Source organism: Grampus griseus (genome assembly GCF_964374135.1).
Source record: "Grampus griseus genome assembly, chromosome: 20".
In the NCBI taxonomy this organism is placed as follows: domain Eukaryota; kingdom Metazoa; phylum Chordata; class Mammalia; order Artiodactyla; family Delphinidae; genus Grampus; species Grampus griseus.
In genome coordinates this window covers 6,930,787-6,957,484 of record NC_139014.1, presented here as the reverse complement: position 1 = coordinate 6,957,484, position 26,698 = coordinate 6,930,787, and the positions used below count along the sequence as shown (strand labels likewise).

At 52.4% G+C, this 26,698-nt stretch overlaps 3 protein-coding genes across 7 annotated transcripts; 2 read left to right on the top strand and 1 right to left on the bottom strand.

Moving 5' to 3' along the window:
- The first annotated feature begins 592 nt into the window (after positions 1-592).
- On the top strand, positions 593-17,545 carry SLC25A19 (solute carrier family 25 member 19). 3 transcript variants are annotated; one of them, XM_082679730.1, is made up of 7 exons: positions 593-640; positions 4,791-4,960; positions 5,142-5,297; positions 6,997-7,140; positions 11,711-11,894; positions 13,232-13,362; positions 16,828-17,545. In XM_082679730.1, exons 2-7 carry the CDS (start codon positions 4,829-4,831, stop codon positions 17,008-17,010), a joined length of 930 nt encoding a protein of 309 aa, XP_082535856.1. In that variant the 5' UTR covers positions 593-640; positions 4,791-4,828; the 3' UTR covers positions 17,011-17,545. The 3 variants fall into 3 exon arrangements, with proteins under 3 accessions (XP_082535856.1, XP_082535855.1, XP_082535854.1); XM_082679729.1 differs by having other exon boundaries at positions 6,981-7,151; XM_082679728.1 differs by lacking the exons at positions 4,791-4,960; positions 5,142-5,297; positions 6,997-7,140 and adding an exon at positions 1,157-1,200 and having other exon boundaries at positions 604-640.
- On the top strand, positions 5,275-22,961 carry MIF4GD (MIF4G domain containing). 3 transcript variants are annotated; one of them, XM_082678419.1, is made up of 6 exons: positions 5,275-5,297; positions 20,485-20,616; positions 21,503-21,612; positions 21,814-21,969; positions 22,061-22,153; positions 22,725-22,961. In XM_082678419.1, exons 2-6 carry the CDS (start codon positions 20,529-20,531, stop codon positions 22,950-22,952), a joined length of 675 nt encoding a protein of 224 aa, XP_082534545.1. In that variant the 5' UTR covers positions 5,275-5,297; positions 20,485-20,528; the 3' UTR covers positions 22,953-22,961. The 3 variants fall into 3 exon arrangements, with proteins under 3 accessions (XP_082534545.1, XP_082534543.1, XP_082534544.1); XM_082678417.1 differs by lacking the exon at positions 5,275-5,297 and adding an exon at positions 19,161-19,295; XM_082678418.1 differs by lacking the exon at positions 5,275-5,297 and adding an exon at positions 19,515-19,598.
- A 5-nt stretch (positions 22,962-22,966) lies between these two features.
- MRPS7 (mitochondrial ribosomal protein S7) lies at positions 22,967-26,643 on the bottom strand. Its single transcript, XM_082679731.1, has 5 exons — positions 26,337-26,643; positions 25,601-25,792; positions 25,422-25,485; positions 24,891-25,058; positions 22,967-24,024 (listed from the first exon to the last, which is right to left on the bottom strand). The coding sequence occupies exons 1-5, from the start codon at positions 26,417-26,419 to the stop codon at positions 23,803-23,805; spliced, it is 729 nt and encodes a 242-aa protein (XP_082535857.1). The 5' UTR covers positions 26,420-26,643; the 3' UTR covers positions 22,967-23,802.
- Between the last annotated feature and the right edge of the window lie 55 nt (positions 26,644-26,698).

Below are 26,698 nucleotides of genomic sequence, written 5' to 3'. Positions count from 1 at the left end.
TTTTCTGTAATGTGTCTATATATTTTTATATTATCTTATAATGAGAGTTATGCATAATAAACCCTAAGGGGAAACAAAACCTCTGTATTTTTGCCGTCGTCGTTCTGGTCTTAAAAATTCATCTATTCTTTCCCCCACGCCCTCCAGGATTTTGCTAAACTTCCCGCCATCTTTTCCAAGTTTAGGTGATCCGGGTACTGGAACTATGAAAGTTTTGAGGAAAGAGGGTCACGTTCAGCGCGCCCTAAACTTCCGCCCGCCAGCAATCTGATCCAAGGCACACGCCACTCAGCGCGGCTATCTCCAACGGCGCAGCCTGGCTTCGGGACCCTCCTCCTTTCAACGCGTGGGTAACATGTGCGCATACGCGCGCCGAGGGACTACATCTCCCAGGAGGCTCTGCGCCTCGTAAGGGGACGGCCTCAGTAGCGGAGGACTACATTACCCAGCAACCCCTTACAATAGGCGTTGGTCGGGTGACTACTGTACAACCGTTGGTCCAGCGTCTGTCGGAAGCTGCGCGGTGATTGGCTCACAAGCCCGTCAGTTACTGCCAAGCGCAGTGAAGTTTTGCCGTTAGACTGCGTGAGGAGGGAGGGAGAGAAGAGTTCGGGGAACCGGGCCGCGCCTTTGGAGCCGGGTGAGTGACCTCTTTCTCCGCCCTCCTGGCACTCAGCTCGGGGAGCTGCACCCCCGCTGCCCGGGGGCGCCTACACGCGCAGGTACTTACGCGGGGGCGGGGACTGTACGCACACGTGTCGCGTCTGATCTGAGAAGCATCTTCAGGGACGCAGGAAGCAAAACCTTGGACACACCCGGGGCACCTGTACATGGGGGTGCCCACCTTGTGGGCGTTTTCTCGGAATCGGGGAGAAAAAACACGCCCTGGAGCACACGTGGACACTTGTGTCCACACGCGGAGACATCTGCAGAGACCCTCAGCTGAGCACGTGGGCTCACGGGCACACACGCTCACCGCGGGGCACCTGCATACCTGAACACCAGGGACTTACGCAGTAAAAACAGGGGTGGCACGGCAGACTCATATACACACACACCCCAGCCGCCCTGCCACTCACACCAGCGGCCCCCATCTTCTGGGTACTTTATTATATCATGCATATAATCATATTTCATGTTTATTTTGTCTCTTTAGATGGTTTTTTGGTACAAGAAGGAAATTTTGAACAAGCAGAAAAAGTAAGGCCACTACTGAATTATATTTAACAAGACCTTTCACGTGTATAAAGACTTTTACCTTTTTGACAGAGCTTATCACATATAGTAGTATCTCGTGTGATACTCCCAGGAATCCAGCTAGGCAGGGCCGCCATCATTCTCATTTTCCAGAAGAAAAAGCTGCCCAAGGTACATGAGAGAGACAAGACAGGATTTTTTTTTTTTGCGGTACGCGGGCCTCTCACTGTTGTGGCCTCTCCCGTTGCGGGCCACAGGATCCGGACGCGCAGGCTCAACGGCCATGGCTCACGGGCCCAGCCGCTCCGCGGCATGTGGGATCCTCCCGGACTGGGGCTCGAACCCGTGTCCCCTGCATCGGCAGGCGGACTCTCAACCACTGTGCCACCTGGGAAGCCCGAGAGAGACAGAATTTTGACACAGGCTTCTTGATCTGAGGTTTAAGGTTATGTCCAGCTATGCAGAGCTGCTTATTTGTAGAAGTGCCTCCTTCCGTCCCTGACAGTAGGGATCTGACACTGCTCAGTGTGACCTGAACAGTCTCTGGGCAACCTCCGGAGAGGCTTTGCCTCTCAGTTACTTGCCTCACGTTTAAACTGCTCCTCACAGGTGCCTGGGGAGTAGCAGCTTGAGTTAATGTCACAGAGAAGTTGATGGGAAAGTCGAGATCTCCTCCTTTGAGGGTCTGGGGAGAAGTTACTGGGGAACTACTGGGGAGAAGTCTGGGGAGAATGGGCAAATTCCTGGCAGGAGTCGGGAGATTTCATACCATTAGACTTTTTTCTCTCTCTCTTTTTTTTATGGCTGTGCTGTGTGGTTTGCAGGATCTTAGTTCCCTGACCAGTGATCGAACCTAGGCCCCAGCAGTGAAAGTGCCGAGTCTAACCACTGGACCGCCAGGGAATTCGCCCATTAGACTTTCAATAAATGTTATTTTACAATACTTTGCTGATCGAGCCCCATGGAAATGTCTTGTTAATTTTAAGGATGGATTGGAGTGCTATTTTGGTAGTTTCAGAAAAGTGAGGTAGTTTCAGAAAAGTGAGGTAGTTTCAGAAAAGTTTCAGTGGGGCTGAGGTATTGGTGCGGACAGAGTTCCAGGGAAGGTGAGAGGAGAAAACGAAACAATGGGGTGAAGGTGTCACTGTGTGGGCCCTGATTTCCTTGTTACTAAAGGTATTCAAGAACTAGGTTAATTCTGAGGTCTCTTCGAAAATCATTTTATGTTTACTTTTAATTGGGGTTTGGGGGGGCCATAATGAATTCAAGCAACGTAGAATTGTGTAAAGAAAAAGGGAGGGAATTTCCTGGTGGTCTGGTGGTTAGGACGCGGTGCTTCCACTGCAGGGGGCCCGGGTTCTATCCCTGGTTGGGGAACTAAGATCCCATATGCCACGAGGCATGGAAAAAAAATAAAGTAGGGGGGAGGAGATCTGCCTTCCCTCTTCCCTTGCCAACCCTACCCCCAAAGGTAACCTTACCAACCTGTAGATGTGTGTGTCCTTTAGACTTTCCTGCTATGCTTTATACGACTGTTGAGGGTGTATGTAGGTCTTGCTGTTTTTCTTTTGCAAACGTGGGGTTACACTAGACATACAGCTCTGACACCTGCTTTTTTCATGTTTTAGTCAATTGTGGACGTCTTTTCCAGTGTGTGTTTAGCTCTGGCTCATTCTTTTTTTTTTTTAATCTTTTTTTATTTTTGACTGTGTTGGGTCTTCGTTGCTGCACGCGGGCTTTCTCTATTGTGGCAAGCGGGGGCTACTCTTTGTTACGGTGCGCAGGCTTCTCATTGCTGTGTCTTTTCTTGTTGTGGAGCACGGGTTCTAGGTGCGCAGGCTTCAGTAGTCGCAGCATGTGGGCTCAGTAGTTATGACACGTGGGCTCTAGGGCACACAGGCTTCAGTAGTTGTGGCTTGAGGATTCTAGAGCTCAGGCTCAGTAGTTGTGGCGCATGGGCTCCGCGTCATGTGAGATCTTCCCCGCCCAGGGGTCAAACCTGTGTCCCCTGCATTGGCAGGTGGATTCTTAACCACTGCGCCACCAGGGAAGTCCGCTCATTCTTTTAATGGCCGCATGGTATCCTATTGCATGGAGGTGACTTCGTGTCTGTCCCTCTATTTATAATCATTTGCATTATATCCAGTTTTATAAATAGTGATGCAATGCATGACATCTTACACACACATTCCAGTATTTCTCTAGAACAGTGGTTCTCAATCAGGGGCAGTTTTGAACCCCAGGAGGCATTTGTCAATGTCTGGAGACATTTTTGATTGTCACAAGGGGAGCGTGGGGATACTGGCATCTGGCGGGTAGAGACCAGGGGTACTGCTAAACATCCTACAGTGCTCAGGACAGCCCCCAACTACAAAGAATTCTTCATTCTAGAATGTCATTAGTGTTGAGATCGGCTCTAGATAAAAATGGAATTCGATTTTTGGGGTTTTTTGGCCATACTGCATGGCATGCGGGATCTTAGTTCCCCAACCAGGGATCGAACGTGCCCCCTGCAGTGGAAGCGTGGAGCCTTAACCACTGCACCGCCAGGGAAGTCCCAGTTACTTGGTTTTTAATCATTTATTCAGTCATTGTTTTTAGAGCCTTTGGGGCATGCCAGGCACCGTGCTGGTCTCTGGAGATACCACTGTAACAAGGCTGTCTCTACCTGTATGGAGCCTACCTCCTGTGGGCGGGGAGGACAGCACCTTAACAAGTGCTGTGAATGCTAGAAAGGACATGAGTACATCTTCTGGAGGGGATGCTCTTTAGCTGAGCCCTGGAAGGTGAGAGGAACCAGTCTAGGGAAGAGTGAGGCTGCATTTCAGACATGGGAACGGTAGGTCCAGGGATGGGCCGGTAGATAGGAACATAAACAGCATTTTCTAGGAACTGCTCAGAAGCACTGAGCCCACCCTGGCTGAAGAGACTGAACCGTGGTCCAGGGTGAGGTTGAAGAGTTGGGCCTGTATCATTTTGCAGCGTAACTCAGCTCCACTGCTGTGGGCGGGCCTCCGGTGTGTGCAAAGAATGGCGAAGGGAGATGCTGAAGGGCTCAGGGCCCTTTGGATCATGGCGGCTTGTTAGAGAATCCCAGGCCCCGTTCCTGGAGTCCGTGCGTCTGAGGTTCCCCCTCTGCGCTCAGCTTGAGGCTCTGCCCTCACGCTAACGCAGCCTGGGATTTCGCCTCAGTCAGGAGCTGGCCATAAAACCAGGTGTCTTGGAAAGCCAGCTGATCTCTGGAAGTGAACTGTTTCCTACCAAGCCTGTTCATTCAGTCCATCAGCAAATATTAATGAGCAGTTACCGTGGTGGGCTCTCTTCCGGGCACTGGAGTTACAGGGATGGATGAATGAGACCAACGCCCTGTTTTCATGGGCTCGAATTCTAATGGGGGAGAGAGACAAGAAACAAAAGTATGGAATCAATGTCTGCTATATAAATGCCCTAAAGAAGAATAAAGCAGGATAAGGAGAGAAAAGGGGTGTGGGCGCTGCTCTGGGGGCCGGTCCGGGACGATGCTCTGAGGAGTGATGTGTGAGCCGGGGCCCTAAGACCTTGCTCTGGTATTTACTCCTGTCTCTTGCATTTAGCCTGAAGCTGATGGACGTTGTATGGGCCACAGGCAGGGATGGTGGGCTATGACCCCAGAGCAGACGGCAGGAATGTCTCCAATCTCGAGGTGGCCGTGGCTGGGTCTGTGTCTGGACTTGTCACTCGGGTGCTGATCAGCCCCTTGGATGTCATCAAGATCCGCTTCCAGGTACCCTTTTCCCCTTTTTGTGTGTAACGGGCCGGAGGACAAGTTCACTCTTTTTTGCCAAAGCAGTTCCTAGAGCTTGCAGTTTTGTCAAGGAGAAGCACCTTGTTGCCTTTGTTGCCGTCTCTGAAATCCCTCCTCGCCCCCCCGCCATCATCCTGACCATTCTCATCTTGATTCCCAGCTTCAAATTGAGCGCCTTTCTCGCAGTGACCCCAACGCGAAATACCACGGGATCCTGCAGGCTGGGAGACAGATTTTGCAAGAGGAGGGCCCAACAGCATTCTGGAAAGGACACATCCCAGCCCAGCTTCTCTCCATAGGCTATGGAGCTGTCCAAGTAGGTGGCAGGGGAAGCGGCCAGGCCCCTGGGGTCACATTGCCCAATGGGGGAGCCCAGGGTGGTGAGGCGTGTACCTGGGCTGCCCGGGGTAGGGCAGCAGGAGGCGGTCACACACTGCTCACTCATCTTGGCTGGGAAACTACCTGACAAATTGAAGACATAGTCAGACTGAGCTGTACTACAGGCATCCCCTTCCCCACGTCCCCCAACCCTGGAGACTTAGCACCCACTGAATATGAGGTGCTGCACCTAGGCTACTGTCTTGACACCCAGCCCAGAGGGGCTTAGCAAATGGCAATACAAATGCTTTTCATTTTTCAAAATAGCATTATTCACGTCTGTGCATCCTTTGAACTTCCTAACAGCACTGTGAGGAAGGTGGAGCAGGTGTTGTGTGGGTCGCAGAGAGGTTGAGTGAGCTGCCTGAGGCCACACAGCTTGTAGGTGGTGAGGCTAGGATTAGGATCCAGGCTTCTTGACTCTTGCTCACGAGTTTGTTCAGCTGAGCGCCAGTTTACCCCATGGCATCTAGTCTGTAGCCGTACGGTAGTGGTGATGGAAATAGCCAACCCCGCACAGTGCTCGTAGGGGGCCAGGCCCCGGGTGAAGCACTTCACATCTGACACCTTACGACAGTCCTCTGGTAGGTTCTGTTGTCATCCTTATTTTACAGATGAGAAGACTGAGGCAGAGAGAGCTTAAGTAATGAGTCCAACCAACGTCACTAGCTAGAAAGTGGCAGAGCAGTCCCTGCCTGCTCTACGTATGACATCACAGTGATTGCTCAGGTCACATGCACCTGCCGCGCCATCTCTGTGCCCAGCACACAGGTGCTGCATCCTGATGGATAAATGCAGCAACATGTGCTCTCAGGACCCCGCGCCATCTTGAGTTGGCTGGAGAAGGATCTGAGCCCAAGGAGGGCTTACACCACAGAATATGGAATATGTGGAATTCTCCCAACAGAATTTCAGCTCCAGGGCAGAATGTTTCTCAAACAGGGCCGCTGCCAGCTGCATTAAAGGGGTCCCCAGCCTAGAGTCAGATAATGGCCATCTTTTGCCAGTTTTCAGAAAACTAAGTGATGAGTAGAATTTTCTTTTTTATTCTTTTTTTTTTTTTTTTTGGCCTCGCCATGCAGCTTGTGGGATCGTGGTTCCCCCACCAGGGATTGAACCTGGGGCCACGGCAGTGAGAACACCAAGTCCTAACCACTGGACTACCAGGGAATTCCCTTTTTTTACCAGGGAATTCCCGCTGCGCCACCAGGGAAGCCTTTTTTTTTTTAAATATTTATTTATTTATTTGGTGCGTCAGGGTCTTAGTTGCAGCATGCAGGATCTTTTTTTTTTAGTTGCAGCATGTGGGATCTAGTTCCCTGACTAGGGGTTGAACCTGGGCTCCCTGCACTGGGAGTGCGGAATCTTAGCCACTGGATCACCAGGGAGGTCCCCCAAGTAGAATTTTCTGATATAAAAATTTTCTCATATATTTTCTTAACCCTTGGGTATTTGGCTCTGCTCAGAGTATGAAAGGGCATCTGAGCTTTGCACAGTTACACGTTTATTGTATTCTGACCCTACTCAAGAAGAGTATCTCCTGGTCCCTAGGATAGGCCCCGCCTGGGTCACGGGTGCATTCGGGGGGTGTTTTCCATGACACTGTCACACACTCTTGCAGTTTTTGTCGTTTGAAGTGCTCACCGAGCTGGTGCACAGGGCCAGCGTGCGCGACGCCCGAGACTTCTCCGTGCATTTTGTGTGTGGCGGCCTGTCTGCCTGTGTGGCCACCCTCGCCGTACATCCTGTGGACGTGCTACGCACCCGCTTTGCAGCGCAGGGTGAGCCCAGGGTGAGTGGCCAGGCCAGAGAAGGGGCGCCCAAGATACGAAGGGCGTCCCAGGGTGGGGGCTGTTTTCCTTAGAGGGAACAAAGCCGGGGGGACCTGGGGTTTTCAGGCCATCCTTCAGCCTGTTCCTGAAACCCGTGATGGTGCTTGGCACCAGGCAAGGTGCTCACAACCTCACGGGGGACACAGAACCTGCAGGGGAAACAGAGCAAATACCAAATCGGGACGGGGAAGGCATCTGGGAAAGTGAGACTTGAGATTCTATCGCTGTATTATTGGGAGGGAGGTTTTGGTTTCCAGAAAGAATGGATTGGAGGAAATGGGATCATTGAGTCAGACTCAAGGAAGAACTGACTGAGTGAAAGCAAGGGATTAAACCCTCAAATAGATGCCCCATTCCCCCTCCGCCCACCATAATCTCTGTTTCTTGGACATATATAAGAATAGCTTAGGATACTGTTGATGGGGAATGATGTTTTGCTTAAGAATTTGATCTGGGACCAGCTAAGAATAACTGTGGTTTCAGCTGTGCCAGTTTTTTGTGTTGCCTGGGGTGGAGATCCTGGGTTGGGGGACCTCTTTTGTTTAGGAGACATTCTGATAAATTTTTTGGTTCAGAAATGCAAAGTGCCCCAGGAACATTCTAGAAGAAAACGACTGGGGCATGAGAGCTGGGTCACTCTGTGTGACACTGCAGTGGAAAATAGAGGTTTGGGGTGACTGCCCTGGTGGAGAAATGAGATGAGGGGTCCTAGGAATGGAGTAGAGAAATGGAGGGGAAGGATGTTTATAGAGGGAACAGACCTCAGCAACATGGTGGCTGCTGGGATGAAGAGAATGGCTGGTGACAGTCCTTCAGGTTCCCTGTTCTGCGTGTGCTATTATCCTCTTCTGTTACTTTCCAACCTTTAGTACAAGTCTATGAGAAGAAAAAAGGGAAAACATCATTAAGAAAAGAATAGCATACTTCTTCTTAGGCTTAGCCAATTGAGATGTTGGATTCTAGATTCTGGAATGGCTGGAAAATTGTGTGTGAAAGTGAGGGGAAAAGATTTATTTAAAAATTGCAAAACTCTCCACCTTGTTTAGACTAGTAGAATCCATAGTGTAAATCCTCACATTTCTTAAAAAAATCAATAACCTGGGCTTCCCTGGTGGCGCAGTGGTTAAGAATCCACCTGCCAATGCAGGGGACATGGGTTCGAGCGCTGGTCCGGGAAGATCCCACATGCCATGGAGCAACTGAGCCCGTGCGCCGCAACTACTGATTCTGCTCTCTAGAGCCCGCGAGCCACAACTGCTGAGCCCGTGCACCACAACTACTGAAGCCCGCTTGCCTACAGCCCGTGCTCCGCAAAAAGAGGAGCCCGCAATGAGAAGCCCGCGCACCGCAGTGAAGAGTAGCCCCCACTCGCCGCAACTAGAGAAAGCCCGCGCACAGCAACGAAGACCAAACACAGCCATAAATAAATAAATAAATAACCTATAAAGTGTATAAAGGTTAAAAAGATAGTTCTTCAGGAACTATAATGAAAAAATACCAGCCGCCCCCCTGATTCTATTCCCCAGAGGCAAACCACTTTTAATATTTGTGTGCTTCTTCCGTAATTTACTTCCTAATTCAAAGTAACATGCTCTTTCTCTTTCTTCCTTTCCTTCTCAGTTTTAAATTATAGACATTAACTACTGACTACTACTATGGAAGATGAGGATTTAACTCTTTTACCATCACCCTTGGGTGTGCTTGTGCTTCCTCACCTGAGTGCAGTACAACTGATTAATAGATTTTTGGCTAAATCAGTACTCAGTGTTTATGCTGTTATGATTATGTAAATGTTTCTGCTGAGCCTCAAAATATATTATGATTATGTTTTCTTTTGTATTTTTGTCTTTCCTGAAGTTGGCAATTGCTTTGTATTTTATTTGTTTCGCTTTCTACATGCTTATCACAAATTCACTTTCAAACAATCTCCCGATAGGGTGAGCCTGTGGTCATCAGTCCCATGTTTTTATGGAGCCCCTCCTAGAGCCCCCCACCCTTGAACCCTTCACCCTATGGCTTCGATCTAGACTGTTTGCTCCAGGACTATGGCCAGCTATTCTCTTAGGAATTCTCACGTAGGAGCCCATGTCTCCTCTTTCTTGATTAGTCCCTCATTTTGTGGAGCACATCCTGAGGTATAGCTTCCTTACAGAAGCCTGATAGAAAATGCCTTTATTTTCCCCTTGCACTTAACTGATGATCTGGGTGTAGAATTCTAGGTAGCTCTCAGTATTGCTGAAGAGGCGTCCGGAACCATCCTGAAGACTAACCCTTTAGATGAAGGCATCCACTTCGCCCTCTTGGGAACTTTCAGGATTTTTTTTTTTTTTTTTTTAACTTTTCTGTGGCCCCACCATGTGGCACGTGGGATCTTGGTTCTCCAACCAGGGCTCGAACCCACACCCCCTGCAGTGGAAGCGTGGAGTCTTAACCACTGGACCACCAGGGAAGTCCCTCAGGATCTTTTCTTGATCCCTGGCATTCTAGAAATTTACCAGTGGAGTGCCCCAGGGCGGGTCTCTTTCATTCATTGTGATGGGCACTTCCTGGGCCCTTTAGTCTGGACACATGTTCTTCATGCCTGGAAAATGGTCATGAGTTATTTATTCACAATTGCCTGCCCTCTTTTTTTCTTTTTCTTTCTGGAATTCATGTCAGTTGGACACTAGACATCCTGGATTGATCCTCTGATTGACTTATCTTTTATTTACCATTCTGGGAGGTTTCCTTACTTTTATCATTTGGGCCCTCTATTGAGTTTAAATAATGTCTGCTAACATATGTTGGTTCCTAAGAACTGTCTTTGGTTTGTTTGTTTTAGTCAGGTTTATTAAAGCATAACTTGCCCAGTAAAATCCACTCTTTTTAGCATATAGTTCTGTGACATTTGACAAATGCGTACAGTCACGTAACCACTAGCACAATCAAGATATAAAACAGAAGTTCCATCACCCCCTGATTTCCTCCTGTCCTTTGTAGTTTGTCCCTCCCCACCTCCAGCCTTCAGTAACCACTGGTCTGTTTTCTGTCTGAAGTTCTACCTTTTCCAGAATGTTACAGAAATGGAATTATGCCCTGTGTAGTCGTTTGAGTTGGCTCCCTTCACCTGGTAGATGCATTGGAGATGTGTCCGTGGGGTGCCCATGAGTAGTTGGCTCCTTTTTTTTTTTTTTTTTTTTTTGCGGTTCGCGGGCCTCTCACTGTTGCGGCCTCTCCCGCTGCGGAGCATAGGCTCCGGACACGCAGGCTCAGCGGCCATGGCTCACAGGTCCAGTCGCTCTGCGGCACGTGGGATCTTCCCGGACCGGGACACGAACCCGTGTCTCCTGCATTGGCAGGCAGACCCTCAACCGCTGTGCCACCAGGGAAGCCCTGACCCTCTGCTTTTATCATGAAGGTGATGCCTTCTCTGTGGTCTCAGGATATTAGCTAAAATTTTGTGAGTGGTTTCTTTTTGCTGTAGTTTTCTTCTGCTGTATCTATACGGTCTCTTCCTTCCCAATGACTTCTCCTGCCCCTCATCAATCATTGTGGCCTCTGTTTTGGGGGAGGCTTTCCTCAAATGTCTGGTGACTCTTGGCTGCCAGCTTGGTGTTAAGAGGGCACACAGAAAGCAGAGTGGCACTCTGGCACGTGGGCAGCTTGTTGCCCGATGGCCTTCCTCTGAGGCCCGGCCCTTTCATGCAAGTCCCCAGGGCGAAAGCCTTCGATGTGGCTGCCAGCATCTGGGAGCCAAGTGTGTACTGTCCCTGCTCAGTACAGACTTCCCCTCGGTCACCCTCTTGTCAGTGCAGTGCTTCCCGCACCCACAGCCAGGCAGATTCAGCCCCTCTGGTCCACTGCAAAGAATATATGCCAAATAGAAGTGTACTAAAAAATCAGTGGCTCTTCGTGCGTAAAGATCACCTGCTGATGGTTTCAGAAAGGTTAAGTATATGCATATGGCAAAAAAATCCAGATAGCATAAAATGGTCATAGTGAATCTCCCTCTTCCCCCATCCCTCCCCTGTCCCCCTGTTTCCCGCTGTGGTGGCAATAATGTTACTGTTCCTCCTTTCTTGTGTATCCTTGTGGGGCATAGTCTCTGCATACAGTTTGTTTCCTCCACAGACACTATGCCTGCTCTTCATGTCCTGCTGGGTTCACTTAACTGTATATTTGGGGGAGTCTTCCCTATCGATCATCTAGATTGCATCTTCCTGTTGTAATTGCTACACTATGTTCTTTTGAACAGGTGTGCCGTAATTTATACAACCGATCACCCAAGGGTGGACTTCACACCTTTTGCTGTTCCGCATACTTTTGTGCACTCCTTGGCATATCTCAGTCGTGTAAATAGCTAGAAGGGGAGCTGCCAGACAGTCCCACCCTTGGAATTTTTGTCCAGCATTTTCTTTGTTCTCCTGGCAGGAGAAGTAATGCTCCTAGTAGCTGGTTTCTGGACAAGGGGAAATACAGCTGGTGGGCTGGGTTCTCGGGCTGAAACGATGTCACTCATCATTGCATGTGTGGTGTCCAGGTCTATAAAACCCTGCGAAACGCCGTGGTGACCATGTACAGGACCGAAGGCCCCTTGGTCTTCTACAAAGGCTTGAACCCCACCTTGATCGCCATCTTCCCCTACGCTGGGTTCCAGTTCTCCTTCTACAGCTCCTTGAAGCACGCGTATGAGTGGGCCATGCCAGCCGAAGGAAAGAAAAACGGTGAGACCGGCCTCATGGGAAAGGGAATCTGGGTCCCACTCCGCCCCACTCCCAAACCATAGCATCTCTTTCTGAATCAGGTAGGAAATAAAGTTTTCCTGCAGAAGCTAAGACACCACAGATCTCTGAACCCACAGCTCTGTAATACAGCCAACAAAACAAATCCATTCACTCACAGATGACTTTATTTCTTTCGTCTCTTGCCACTGTTATTTCCAACTACTGGTCATGGTTTTCATTTTTGTCAAAGGTCCAACTTGCAAACAGCCTGGTTTTGCTTATGTGTTTGGTTTGGTTTTCGTTTGGGGACTCTGGGGAGGGGGATGGGCATCCTGTTCCCTCCCAAGCCTTGAACTGAGTCGCATGGCAGAGCCTGCAGGCCATTACTGCCTCCAGCTGGGGTGATTACTGTTAAAGGCGCACACCCCTTCTGCCACCAGCCTGTCCAATCAGCAGTCCATTGTCGTTCCTTTTTTAAAAATTTTTATTTATTTAGTTTTGGCTGTGTTGGGTCTTCGTTGCTGCGTGCAGGCTTTCTCTAGTTGCAGAGAGCGAGGGCTACTCTTTGTTGCGGTGCGCGGGCGTCTCACTGCGGTGGCTTCTCTTGTTGCAGAGCACGGGCTCTAGGTGTGCGGGCTTCAGTAGTTGTGGTTCGCGGGCTCTAGAGCGCAGGCTCAGTAGTTGTGGCGCACGGGCTTAGGTGCTCCGTGGCATGTGGGATCTTCCCAGACACGGGCTTGAAACTGTGTCCCCTGCATTGGCAGGCAGATTCTTTTTTTTTAACTTTTTGGCTGCGTTGGTTCTTTTTTAAAAATATTTATTTATTTATTTATGGCTGTGTTGTGTCTTCGTTGTTGCGTGCGGGCTTTCTCTAGTTGAGGCGAGCGGGGGCTACCCTTCCTTGCGGTGCGCAGGCTTCTCATTGCAGTGGCTTCTCTTTGTTGTAGAGCACGGGCTCTAGGCACATGGGCTTCAGTAGTTGTGGCACGTGGGCTCAGTAGTTGTAGCTCGTGGGCTCTAGAGCGCAGGCTCAGTAGTTGTGGCTCATGGGCTTAGTTGCTCTGCGGCACGTGGGATCCTCCCGGACCAGGGCCCGAACCCATGTCCCCTGAATTGGCAGGCAGATTCTTAACCACTGCGCCACCAGGGAAGCCCTGTCTGTTGTCATTCTTCCTGAGGTTGTGTCTGGTTCTCTCGCTCCTGGATTAAATTCTTCCAAGATCGAGGATGCTTGTAGGTTTGGGTTTTCTGGTCGAGGATTAGACTGTATAACCTTGAAGTTTACCCTAGATTGCATTTCTCTCATATTTCCCCTCCATCCCCCTTCTCTGGTTCAGGAAACTTCAAAAACCTGCTTTGTGGCAGTGGAGCTGGAGTCATCAGCAAGACCCTCACGTATCCCCTGGACCTCTTCAAGAAGCGGCTTCAGGTTGGAGGGTTTGAGCAGGCCCGAGCCTCCTTTGGCCAGGTGAGATGTCCCTCTGCAGAGAGCTCTGATTCCAGCCCCTCACTGGGCACGTGAAGGAACTGGGTCAGCTCCTGTCCATTGGGCAGCTTTCGCCCCCATAGCCCTCTCAGCCCCTGCATGTCCCCGGTGTTGATGAAAAATTAATCAGTTGATCTAAGAAAGAATTGGAAAATTTTATTCCAGCCAAATTTGAGGATTATAACCCGGGAAGAGCATCTCAGAAAGCTCTGAGAACTATTCCACCTGCTAGAAGTTAAGACACAGTTTATATAAGTTTTTTGAGACAAAGGGCTGTGCATCAAATGACGTTTTTGGGGGGTTTTTTTGGCTGTGTTGGGTCTTCCTCTAGTTGCAGTGAGTGGGGGCTACCCTTTGTCGTGGTGCGCAGGCTTCTCATTGCGGTGGCTTCTCTTGTTGTGGAGCACGGGCTCTAGGCATGCTTCACACATGTGGAGCATGCGCTCTAGGCTTCAGTAGTTGTGGCAGGCAGGATCATTAGTTGTGGCTCACGGGCTCTAGAGCTCAGGCTCAGTAGTTGTGGCACATGGACTTAGCTGCTCTGCGGCATGTGGGATCTTTCCAGACCAGGGCTTGAACCCATGTCCCCTGCATTGGCAGGTGGATTCTTAACACTGTGCCACCAGGGAAGCCCCAAATGACATATTATTACTTTTTTTAAGATAAATTTATTTATTTATTTATTTATTTATTTTTGGCTGCATTGGGTCTTCGTTGCTGCACACGGGCTTTCTCTAGTTGGGGCAGGCGGGGGCTACTTTTCGTTGCGGTGCGCGGGCTTCTCATTGTGGTGGCTTCTCTTGTTGCGGAGCATGGGCTCTAGGTGCACAGGCTTCAGTAGTTGTGGCACGTGGGCTCGGTAGTTGCGGCTTGCGGGCTCTAGAGCGTAGGCTCAGTAATTGTGGTGCACGGGCTTAGTTGCTCCGCGGCATGTGGGATCTTCCCGGACCAGGGCTCGAACCCATGTCCCCTGCATTGGCAGGCGGACTCTTAACCACTGCCACCAAGGAAGCCCCAAATGACATATTATTGACAGTTCACAGAATCCAATTCTAAGCAACATCGTGGTGGGTCATGTGACCCCTTACAAGATCAAGAAGGAATGTTATCTTTTTAAGGAGTTGTCTTGTTGATGCTGGGAGAATGTTGCTCTCTATGGTTGAGCAGGTATTCCTGGGAGAGGGTTTGGTCAATGCACAATGCACAGTGTGGAGAGAGAGGAGGCCAAAGGGCAGAGAAGAATTTTTATGTTTAAATTTTTCTTGTCTTGCCATAAAATATGAATTTTATTTCACACTGGGGACCCCTGAGCACAAGCGAAGCCACAAGCAAGGCCCTGTGTGTACTGGACACTGTTTAAAGACCCAGGAGAAGGCACACTCATAGTGCCTGCTCTTAAAAAGCATTCAGAGGAATTACCTGGTGGTCCAGTGGTTAGGGCACGGTGCTTTCACTGCCATGGCCCAGGTTTGATCTGTACCGCAACAAAGAGTCGTCCCCGCTCGCCACAACGAGAGAAAACCCGAGCACAGCAACAAAGACCCAATGCAACCAAAAATAAATAAATAAATTTATTAAAGTAAGTAAATAAATAAATCCATCACCACCCACGCAGAGATAATCACACAGAACCTTTAGCTGTAGTCTTTCTTTTTTTAAAGATTCTTTTTTTTAAACGTTTTTATTTTTATTTCATTTTTGGCCACGCGGCATGTGGGATCTTAATTCCCCGACCAGGGATCGAACCCGCGCCCCCTGCAGTAGAAGCGCAGTCTTAACCACTGGACCACCAGGGAAGTCCCTGTAGTCTTTCTTTCTTCCTTCCTTCCTTCCTTTCTTTCTTTTATTGAAGTATACTTGATTTATAATATTATGTTAGTTTCAGGTGTACAACATAGTGATTCAATATTTTTATAGATTTTATTCCATTTAAAGTTATTATAAAATAATGGCTATATTTCCCTGTGCTGTACAATATATGCTTGTTGCTTATTTATTTTTTGCATAGTAGTTCGTACCTCTTAATTCCCTACCCTTATCTTGCCCCTGCCCCCTTCCCTATCCCCACTGGTAACCATTAGTTTGTTGTCTATGTCTGTGAGTCTGTTTCTGTTTTGTTATATTCATTCATTTGCTTTTTTGTTTTGTTTTGTTATTTATTTATTTATTTATATTTGTCTGCATTGGGTCTTTGTTGCTGCACACCAGTTTTCTCCAGTTGCAGTGAGCAGGGGCTACTCTTCATTGTGGTGTGTGGGCTTCTCACTGCGGTGGCTTCTCTTGTGGAGCACGGGCTCTAGGCACACAGGCTTCAGTAGTTGTGGCACATGGGCTCAGTAGTTGTGGCTCGCGGGCTCTAGAGCGCAGGCTCAGTAGTGGTGGCGCACGGGTTTAGTTGCTCCGCGGCATGTGGGATCTTCCCGGACCAGGGCTCGAACCCATGTCCCCTGCATTGGCAGGCGGATTCTTAACCACTGCACCACCAGGGAAGCCCCATTCATTTGTTTTATTTTTAAGATTCCACATAAAAGTGATAACATACACTTTGTCTTTCTCTGACTTATTTCACTAAGCATAACGCCACCTAGGTCCATCCGCGTTGTAGTTTTATTCCTTTACATAAATAAACATATGTTTAACAAAAATGGGGTTACACACAAGGTTTTATAACCTCCTTCTTCCTTTTACCAACTTGTCTTGAAAAGATGGTTTGAATTTGGATAGGGAGAGTTGGTGAGAGCTCAAGACAGAGAAGGGAGGCCCTGCTCCTCACAGAGCTTTAGCGTGAGCAGGTATGGCTGGAGGTGTGCGGGCACTGAGGCTAGACCAGTGGGGAAAGGCAGATCAGGGAGGGAAGTTGAGGCCAAATGGTGAAACGCCCCGAACACCACGCCGTGGGGCTTGGACTTGATTCTTTGTAATATCATTGTCATCATCATCATCGGGAGTTACTGGAGCTCTGGGAGGGGAGCGAGGCTTGAGTAGAGCCGTGCCCTGGGGACACGGGTCTAGCAGCAGTTTGTGGTCAACTGGAGGTGGCCAGGCTGGCGCCGCTGGTCAGGCTCAGAGCTAACGAGGGGCCGGTTCAGATCTACTGCCCAAGGGGGACCAGGAGGGATGGGCGCACAGTCAGAGGCACCCCTGGGAAGAGGGTCCAGAGCTCTCTCTGGGTCCTTAAGAGCCACTGTCAGTGGAGCCTCCAGGGCAGGAAGGAGCTCTGTCCAGTGCTGATTTCCGGGCACTTCATCTGTTAAGTCTGAATTAGCCCAGTTGGAAGAGAAAGAATGAGGTTAACTTATTCTGTCTTTTTTGCATTCATTCCTTTGTCCAGCAAGTATTTATTGGGTGCTGGAACGTGCCAGGCTCTGTGTTGACAAAAGAACAGAGCTCACACCCATGTTGCCATCACCTCCTCTCTCCTCAACTGGAGAACCTTCCTCTCCCCAGGTGCGAAGCTACAAGGGCCTCCTGGATTGCGCCAGGCAGGTGCTGCGAGAGGAGGGTGCACAGGGCTGCTTCAAAGGCCTGGCCCCCAGCCTGCTGAAGGCTGCCCTCTCCACCGGCTTTGTGTTCTTCTGGTACGAGCTCTTCTGTAACCTCTTCCACCACGTGAAGAAGGCAGACAGCTAGCCTCGAGGGCAGGAAGGGTGGCCTGAGTCCTTCCCTGGAGGGGCCCTCGTGAAGAACGCTTGGTCTACCATCCCGTGTTGCACTGAGAGGTGTTGCCCGGCCCCTCCCTCCAGGCCAGCTGTCCTGGGCATGAAGAGCCGTCGGCAGCAGCCTGGATTCCACCAGAAGGGCAAAGGGGGTTCTCCACGGGAGAGCACGGGGCGAACGCAGGACTTGGTCTGCGGGGACCTAGCCCCGCCAGTCAGAAGGGGCTGGACGTTTCTCCTCTGTGTGGCGCACACTCAGGACAACAGCTGCCCTCCGGCACGCCTTCGCTCCGGCTGCCCAGAGAACTCTCCTGCGTCTGGGTGGGCCGCAGCTTGAGTGTGAGGCTGGGGTCAGTCCTTTACAGGGGTCTGGTCCCCACACCTGGGTTCTTACTCCCACCAATTATTTAATAGACATTAAAACTAAAAACACATTCCTTATCTGACTCCTCCATCTTCCCTTCCAAATCACATCCCTTCTCCCCAAGTATGAGGGAAGGGATCCCTGCCTTCCCTAAACTCTACTTTTCTCAGCAGTTGCATTCCTCAGGCAGCTTTGCTTCTAGCTCTGGGGGAAGAATCCCAGCTGAATCAGTCACTTTATAAACTCCACCCTGCTCAGATCTTCATGTCTATAAAGGCACCACTCGGGCTGTTCTCTCCCTGGACAGGCTGGTCGCAGCCCGTGGGCCTCTAGGGAAAGCAGACCCCAGCAGCCCCACAGGCAGTGGGGGGATGTGCTGACGGGGAGGGGGCGCCGGTAAAGGCAGCAGCCCTTTTCCCGTCTACTGGGGTCACTCCTCTTTCCCTGTGGGCTGGGCTAGCCCTCCTGGGTGGGTGGGAGCTTACAGCTGGGCCAGTGAGCACCTGCTGCCCGCTCAGGGCGCTCCTGCTGGGTCTGGCGTGGTGCCGTGTGCGTCCTCTGTGGTCCCGGGAAGAGGGGGTTGTGCAGGCAGCCTGCTGCATGCACAGTTGGTGCTCCGGGAGTTGTCAGGGCACAGGAACCCACGACAGACACCCATCGAGGCCCGGTTAGGGGTATGAGAGGAGGAAAATCTACAGAACACACCCACCACTTTCCACCCCAGGGGAGCCTGGCCTGAGAGGTTGGCTGTGCAGGGGGAGCCCCATGCAGGACTTAGAGCCTGACCTCGCCTCAGCCCCGGCTCCAGCCTTTGAGCAGGTCTTGGGTGGGTGTCATGGCTCTCGGTCCCCATGGATCCTGGGCCCTTTCTCACCATTACTGTTTCGTCCCTGGTCTGGGGCTTTGTGATGTGTCTGGTCCCCATAATCCTGAAGCCTCCCTGCTCTTGGGCGCTGATTAAGAAGGTTCACCTGTGGCTGGAGGGCTCCCACACCCACAGGTTTTTTGGCAGGCAAGGCTTGCAGCTGCCTGGATGTATTTTTTGTGAAATTCCACTGAAGTAAACTTTGTTCTCTTCAGCTCTCCCACTCACTGGTTTCTTTTGCTGCAGCTGGGATTGTCTTCCTCGTTCATTTTCTGGTGACCGCTTTGGCAGCTCTTAGAACAGGAGGAGCGAGCTTTGGATACAGGAGACCGCCGTCAGCACTTCCTTCTCGTCTAAGTGATGGGACGAGACGGTTCTTTTCCAACCTCTTCTGTATGCTCTCCTGCAGCCCAGGGCTGACCTCAGAGGTGGCCCTGTCTGGGCTGCTGGGCCCGCGCCTCACCCCCTTGTCCCTCCAGGGACAAGACACTTCCCTGGAGTGTCTTGTCCCGACCAAGACGGACTGGGCCAGGGGCTTGCTCAACCTCAGGGTCGCTCCCAACACCTTGGGCGCCGCAAGTTGGCAACTGGGATCCTTTCTCTTGGGCTGGCCCATTGATTTTCAACTTATTTTACCAATATCGTTTGTACTTGGAGTAGGAGAGCGGCTTAGTGGGACTTGATCCTCAAAGCCCTTACCACCTCCCTGCCTTCTCCGCTTTGGGGGGAGGGGGTGGGAGTGGGGAGCACACGGCCACGACCTGTTAAGTCCTGCCCCTCCAGCCCTCTTCTCTGCCCTCCCACCTTTCTCCCTCCCGCTGCCCGGCTGCGGACCACGCCCTCCGCAGGCCCCTCCCACGCCGCGCGGCCGGGCCAGTCCCCTGACCCCGTTTTAACCTGAGCTCTAGCGTGGGGCGCGGAGAGGGATAGTGTTAGCGCTCAAGACCCAGGGCTTAATGCGGGCTGAGGAGCAGGTCCACCCCAGTACCGAGGAGCCGGTGTGGTCCCGGATAGCCCGTGGGAGAGCCGGGTGAGGAGCGGACAGGGGCGGTGGAAGCAGTGTCGCGGGCGTTCTGCGCGGCCCCGTGCCAGGAACCTTCGGGCAGGCCTGGCCGGGCGGCGAGGGCAGCGACGTCGGGGCTCCGGCAGGTGGCGCTGGCGAGGCAGCCCCAGGCCCCGCCCCGTCGCCCCGCCGCCCCGGGTCCCGCCGCGCCACCGCGCTAGGAAATGACCTAAGCGGCGGCGAGGCGCCAGCAGCGCCGCGGAGGCGCGGCGCGCACAGCATGCCCCTCGAGCGGCCTTCGGGCACGCGGGCGTGGCGCCGGCGCGGCAGGTGGGTCCCGGCGCTCCCGCCAACTCTCCAGCCCACGGGAAGGGCGTTCGGGAAGCTTCCCGGGTCTGGAGACCCCTAAGGTCCTCTCCTTTGGCCATGGGGGAGGCACCGAGTGCGGAGAGGGGACTCCAAAGGGGACCACCTCTGGGGGACACGTCACCTCGCTCCTCTCCTTAAGGAAGGATCCAGAATGGAGCTCAGGACTCTCAGGGAGTCCTGAGCGGGCAGGGCCGAGTTTCTGCCACTCGAGAGGCCAGTTTAATTAGTCTGTCCCGGGGAGAAGCTGGCCGGGACGAGGGGAGTCAGGGCAGCAGAGACGCTTCTGCACCCAGCCCTCTGGCCGGCCCCACCCCGAGGGCAGGAGGAGTGGGATTTCTGGGCCGAGGACTCTGACTAAAGGGAGGGAGAGGGTTGCAGAGAGGGGCTTGGACCCCTGCTGGGACAGAGCTGTCCGAAGCGTGGAGACCCTAGCCCTCTCATTCGCCAGGAGCCATGCTGGACCAGCAGCTTCCAGGTCGGCTTATATATAGGCAGGGGAAGTGTTTAATATCCACATATCCACCCTCACCCCACCCCTTGGTGTCAGCTGAGAAAAACCCTGCCTGCTGCTGGGACTGGAGGGTAGACGCATTCACCCTTCATCTCTTTACTCTTGTGTAATCCCAGAAGCTACAGGGGTTCTTTAATTGAGCAGCAGGTGCCTGGCTGGTGCCCAGTCTCCACCAGAAGCCAAGCTTGGCGGGCACCCAGCCAACCACTGAATGCCATGGACTGCCCAGGAGCACCTGTCTCAAGCACTGGCCAGTCCTGCCACGGGCCGGGAGAGCTAGGAGCCCTGGCCCCGTGCGCCACACCTGAGGCCTCTCCTGCTGCCTCTCCTCTCCAGGTGCTGTCATTAGTCCCAACCTCGGAAAGAGCTGCTGCAGCTGGATGGTCATGGGGGAGCCCAGGAGAGAGGAGTATAAAATGCAGTCTTTTGATGCAGCGACACAGCAGCTGCTGAAGACAGCCCTCAAAGGTGAGCATGCGGAGCCCCCTGAGCCTGGGCCCAGAGCCACAGAGGAGGGGCCCAGGGGCCAGGCCTGGAGTACCGAGCCTTCGCCCGGCTTTGCCCAGCCCTCTCCCTTCACTTTCTCAGAATAGGAGTCAGCAACGTAATTCTGGAACTGGAAGACAAGCTACATTTAGGCCAGTATTTGGCAGTATGAATCAGAGTCACCCCCTCGGATTGTAAAGCCTTTTTTTTAAAGTTTAGGTGCCCATGAGAGGAGAGTGAGGCACAGAGAACACAATTCCTGCCCCTTAAGTCCTTACGCTGGACCTGGTTTGTGCGTTGCTGCAGCCAGCTCTCTTGAATGTGCAGAGCTGCCTGACGTGGGACAGAGGATGGAGTGTTCTGCTCGGCAGGGGAGCTACAGTAATTGTCCTGGACCAGTGCCTTCTTGCAGCACTTTCAGGACAGAAGTTTGACTCAGCTAACGATTAGCAGTGCCCATCACGTGCCAAGCTGAGTCTGTGGGGAGGCCCTGCCTGGCCGGCTCTTGTCAGGGGTTCATGTGTGTGTATTATAAGAACACTTTTCTTCCGTGAAATGGCTGTCAAAGGCATTGGCATTCAGTGTTCCAGCCTCAGCCTAGGGCTAGGAAAAGACGTGTCCTAAAAAAACGAGCGTTCTTTGATTCTCTAACAGCCACACAACCCTCCCTGTTTCTTCTGATTGGGCCATCAGGAGGCTCACGGCTGCAGCTGCTCCTGTGTGTAGTTTCCTCTCTGTTTCCTGGTCTCTTTAAATGGAAGCGTATAATGGGACTGCTCTTCTGTGAATATCTTGACTCCTTTAGAAGCAGGTGGAGGCAAACGTGATAATTAAGCAGCTCTAGACTCCCCACCTGTCTTTACCCTAGATCCAGGTGCCGTGGACTTGGAGAAAGTGGCCAATGTGATTGTGGACCATTCTCTGCAGGACTGTGTTTTCAGCAAGGAAGCAGGACGCATGTGCTACGCCATCATTCAGGTTGGGTGGGGCTGGTAGAGAAGGGGACGCTTTGAGGAAGGTGCTTCAGGAGTGGGCAGAGGCCTGGCCAGCAGGGCAGAGATGCAAAGGGCTGGCCTCAGAGGCGAGAGAGGAGGACAGCAGGGTCCTCGGCCTTGGAAGCTTGGGTGGAGTTGCGACGGCCCAGTGACTGCCCTTCACCACCCTTTCCCTGGCTCACAGGCAGAGAGCAAGCAAGCAGGCCAGAGTGTCTTCCGCCGCGGACTCCTCAACCGGCTGCAGCAGGAGTACCAGGCTCGGGAGCAGCTTCGAGCCCGCTCTCTGCAGGGCTGGGTCTGCTACGTCACCTTTATCTGCAACATCTTTGACTACCTGAGGGTGAGGCCCTGCCAGCCACATCCTGTGCGGCACAGACGGCCTGTCTCCTGTGCCACTAAGCCGGGCTCTGGCCCACGCTCTCCCCCCGTAGGTGAACAACATGCCCATGATGGCCCTGGTGAACCCCGTCTACGACTGCCTCTTCCGGCTGGCCCAGCCTGACAGTCTGAGCAAGGAGGAGGAGGTGGGTGGCCCTAGCACAGAAGGCTGTGGAGGTGGGCTGCCTCTGGCTTAACTCAGAATGCCTGCCCACTGTTCGTGGAGACTTCCGAGGGCATCACTTGCTGGGGAGGAGCCTGGTGGGGGCATTTAAGGCCTGTCTCAGTTACAGGGCAAGCTGCTAGGCCTGGAGTCTATCCAGAACAGAGCGCAGCCCAAACCTCCCGGCTCAGAGGTTTTGAGTAGGAAAGCCAACCTATGGTAGGACTGGTGAGAGCGTCAGCCAGCTGTGGATACAGATGACCCCAAAACCACTCCAGGGTTGGGGGTAGGGGGTAGGAAAGGGGGGTTCAGAAGCAGTTTGGAAACAGGGCCTGAGTGCAGCCTGGCCCAGGTGAGAGACCTTAAGCAAGTCTCTGAACTTGCTTCTTTTCATGTAAGACGTGGACAGCGCCCACTGGGTGGGGTGAGGATGAAGTGGGCAAACACGTGTACAGGGCCAAGCCCGGTGCCTGGTGCACCGCGAGCGCTCAGTAAATAGCTGCTCTGTGTGATGGAGGGCCCTGCCCGGGGTCACCTCCTGCTGCCCCCTGCAGGTGGACTGCCTGGTGCTGCAGCTGCACCGGGTCGGAGAGCAGCTGGAGAAGATGAATGGGCAGCGCATGGATGAGCTCTTTGTCCTGATCCGGGATGGCTTCCTGCTCCCAACCGGCCTCAGCTCCCTGGCCCAGCTGCTGCTGCTGGAGATCATCGAGTTCCGGGCAGCTGGCTGGAAGACGACCCCGGCCGCGCACAAGTATTACTATAGCGAGGTCTCTGACTAGGCCTCCAAATCAGGCCTCCTCCTCAGCAGCACCGGCCTTTCTTCTACCCACCTCCCAACCTGGCAGTGGAGTCTTCGCCTCTCCCAGACTATTTCCCTTCCAGACTTTCAAAAGCGTCCGAGATGTTTCCCACTTAGGCGGTGGTCCCGCCCTGAGCACCTTCACTCCGATTCCAGGATTGGGGAAGACACCAAGCACACCTGCCCCACGGTCCCATCAGCGTTTCTCTCCCCTCACCTTCAAACTGGGCCAGGCAAAGAAGGGCAACTCCTGACAAGCACTGCACTATGTAACCTTTGGTACAATAGCTATCGTGGTGCCTCAGTTTCCCCATCTATAAAATGAGTACCCAGAGCCATTGGTGGGGGGAGAAGTAGAGTCACACCAGAAACTGCTTTTTACACATTTTGTACAAGGACCACTTTGGAACCGAGCACGTTTCCTCCGGTTGGTTTTAATGAATGGCAATACCACATCACATGCTACACCAGCTCAGGATGAGAATTTTCTAATAAACTTTTCCTGATACTAAAACTGCTTCCTTTCGTATCACCCAAAGGTCCACCCCAAGCTGAAGGAAGAGAGGGGCTGGATGAGCCCTAAGTTTCTCGGGGAAAATCTAAGTTGATATGTCCCCTCTTTGCAAGGAGATGGGGCAGGGAGAGTGAGTTCTAGCCCCCAGAGAAAGGACTAACAAGCAATAAACATGCTGCTGCATCCTTCTTAAGAGGCCCGCCTGCCCCTGACAGGCAAGTATACGCTTGACCCACAGGTATTTTGCAACATGGCGGTGGCGCATGCCGCTTCTACAGCAGCGTGCTGGGCTCCTCCCGGCTCCTCTGCCCGCCCGTCACCACCAGCGGTAGTGGGCCAGCGCGCGGTTGGCCTCGGCCATCTTGTGCATGTCGTGCTTTCTCTTGATCACAGGGCCCCGGTTGTGAAAAGCCTCCAGCAGCTCCTGGGACAGCTTCTCCGGCATCAGCATCCGCCGGTGCTTCTTCTCCCGACACTCAGTAATCATCCACTTCATGGCCAGGAAGCGGCGACGCTGGTCGGCTAGCGGCACAGGGACCTGGGCAAGATTGGACACGGGCAAGTTAGTCTAAGAACTTGCCAGGACTGCAGCCTCCCTCCTCCTAGAGCTCTTAAGAAGCAGCCACAGGTCTGCTCTGGGCCAGCCCTGGCAAGCCTGCTGAGGAGGGGGCCTGTCTTTTCCCCTCGGAGCCTCTCTCACCCCTGGCTGACCTCGGTGCAGCAGACATCAGGCATTCATCGAGCAAACAGTCCTTGAGTACTGGCCTCTTTCACCTCTAAAGGGAGCTCAGCCAAGTTGATAACAGGCACCACTGGGAAAAGCCCTGTCAGCTGGGCATGACTTAGCCAACACAGATCATGCGTGCCTAGAAAGAAGACCCTCTTTTCCAAGAATCATTTGCCAGGCCCCCACTATGTGCCAGGTACCATGCCGACCCTAGGGACACAGACGTTAATGAAAATGTCTCTACCCTTATGAAGTTTACATTGAAAAAGGAAAGACACGAACACCGGATTATGACGATGAAATATTAAATGGCATGATAGAGACACCCAGTTCAGTTCAGCAAACGGTGATGAAGCATCACTCAAGCACTACACCAGACACTGGTGTATAAACATGAGATACAAACACAGTCCCTCACCATGAGAAGCTTATAGTTTAGAACACAGAATGCTGAACAGAATGGGGGGTAGGGTGGGCCTTCAAAAGAGGTCACTTGGATACGTTTTTTTTTGCTTTCTTCCATCTTCTGCCTGTAATCTTTACACTGTGGGACTCAGATGAGCTGATCCTGACTCTCCCCAGTCCTTAGAAAGCTATCAACCTTCGCCCAACTCTACCCACTCCCATCATCTTGTTTCACACGTGACCAGCCGTGCTTTCCCACCCTGACCACTCACCTGATAGAAATGGCCACCCTTGAGGATGGACACCAGCCCAATCACAGGCTCACAGTTTTTCAGTGCTTGGTGGAAGATGGTGTAAGGGTTGCGTTCAATGGTTTCCTGTTCCTCAGCAGAAGCAGTGTGGTACTTCTCAAACTGTTTCCTTTTCACAGCTTCCAGAGTCTGCAAAGGGATACAGTGGAAGAGGCTGCCCCAGGCTCCCTAAAAGTTTAACCCAGCTGAGCTAGGACCTTGCCCCTTACTCCCATCATTCTCTTCTTCTGTAGCTGTACAGCTACTCCCTCAGCACTTCTGAAACAAAGATCCTGGACTAGGACAGAAAAAGCAGGCTAAGATTTGTCACATAGGGGTAGGGAATGGCAGTGGTTGACTCCTGCAGGACTTCCTTAAAGCCCCCATTCCATACATAAGTACGTGAAAGTTAATTTTAATGAAGGTATAGAATGAATTATTTTTGATGTTAAAATTAAAAAGCCAAGTACAAAGCTATGGGGAAAACAAAGATGAGAAAGAGGTACTGGTTACCTGTGTCATGAGGGATCTGGCCAGTATTTTGTTTCCTCCTTTCATCATCATGTTGGTGAATTTACTTCAATGAGAAAAGCAACATGTTTAGCGCGCCAGGGCTATATCAGGGAACCCCTACTGCAGACCCTCCCTGGTGCGGTCCCACTCCGCAGAACAAAAATTTGTTTCCTTCTAACCTGATCCCTGGGTCTTCAAACACAGAGCTTGTTCTCGTCGCAGGGGCAGCTTTGATAACCTGAGTCTTCCTGAGCTCCCTCTCATACTTTTCCTCTTCAGTCAGCGCGGCCAGGGGCTTGCGGAAATATCCCTTGTCAATCTGGGGATCCTGGTATTCAGGACCATAGCGGCTCCACCTCACCTGGGTTAGCCTGGGAGGCGGGGGGGAGAGGAAGAGAAGGGCAAAAGCTGACTCCACAAGTGAAAAGGCTTGACTTAACGACAGGCATGTGTGCCAATCCGCCGACGAGTGAGAGCAGCGTGGAGACCGCCAGCCAAAGCTGAACCGCAAAACTTCTGGTTCTTGTCCCAAGAGGTAGGAGGACCTCCCCCAAACAGGCCAAGAAAGTCTGCTCTTCAAGTGCCAACGGTAAGGACAGGCTCCTGAACCTGAGGATAGACAACCCGCCTATGCATCTCTCCCCCCAACTCCCAGCAAAGAAAATCCCACCTCTGAGTTCTTTACCAAGATCGCACTTGCCGTTCCAAGTGAGAAGCCCTCGGGCTGGGAGCAGTCACTAAGCCTTCAGGTTGACTCAAAGTCACGCGGCTGGTTCAAGAGGCTTAGACTCAGATATCCCGGCCCCCAGGCTCTCTCCTGGAACCCGCGAGGCCTGCCTGTGGCTCCCCCTTCCTTCCCAGCAGGCCCCTCCGTGAAGACACAAGCGGCCTCCCAGCTGCCCGCCGCCCTCTCACCCTGGAAGCCTCAGGACAACACTCCGCACGCCCAACAGCAAGCCCGACCACCCTCGCACAGCCGTCACCGCGGAGGCAGCCATCTTGGCTGGCCACGAGGACCCTAGAGAGGCTGCCCTCGGCGTGCCTGAGCGAGTGACGGAAGACGGGGAAAAGGCTCTAAAGGGTCCTAACGCTGTGCATCACCCTATTAATCTGAGCCTTAAGAGCCTCTCACTCCGAGGTCTAAAGCGAAGAGTCGAAAGGAAACATTCGCTCTCCCATTATCCGTCGCAGCCTGGCGCCACCCTCGGTGGCGGCGCTCGGTAATCTCAGGCCCCTGTGCAGGCCCCGCCCCGGCTTTTCTCTTTCAGATTCTCGCG

What these genes read in the sequence shown, in the direction of transcription:
- SLC25A19 (XM_082679729.1), top strand. Translation starts at nt 4,829, where the DNA reads ATGGTGGGCTATGACCCCAGAGCAGACGGCAGGAATGTCTCCAATCTC. An exon ending in TAGGCTATGGAGCTGTCCAA is followed by an intron (nt 5,298 to 6,980) that starts GTAGGTGGCAGG and finishes ACACTCTTGCAG; the next exon opens with TTTTTGTCGTTTGAAGTGCT. An exon ending in CAGCGCAGGGTGAGCCCAGG is followed by an intron (nt 7,152 to 11,710) that starts GTGAGTGGCCAG and finishes TGTGGTGTCCAG; the next exon opens with GTCTATAAAACCCTGCGAAA.
- MRPS7 (XM_082679731.1), bottom strand. Translation starts at nt 26,419, where the DNA reads ATGGCTGCCTCCGCGGTGACGGCTGTGCGAGGGTGGTCGGGCTTGCTG. An exon ending in TTTGAAGACCCAGGGATCAG is followed by an intron (nt 25,486 to 25,600) that starts GTTAGAAGGAAA and finishes TTCTCATTGAAG; the next exon opens with TAAATTCACCAACATGATGA. An exon ending in AGGGTGGCCATTTCTATCAG is followed by an intron (nt 24,025 to 24,890) that starts GTGAGTGGTCAG and finishes AATCTTGCCCAG; the next exon opens with GTCCCTGTGCCGCTAGCCGA.
- MIF4GD (XM_082678419.1), top strand. Translation starts at nt 20,529, where the DNA reads ATGGTCATGGGGGAGCCCAGGAGAGAGGAGTATAAAATGCAGTCTTTT. An exon ending in GCTGAAGACAGCCCTCAAAG is followed by an intron (nt 20,617 to 21,502) that starts GTGAGCATGCGG and finishes TCTTTACCCTAG; the next exon opens with ATCCAGGTGCCGTGGACTTG. An exon ending in TGTGCTACGCCATCATTCAG is followed by an intron (nt 21,613 to 21,813) that starts GTTGGGTGGGGC and finishes CCTGGCTCACAG; the next exon opens with GCAGAGAGCAAGCAAGCAGG.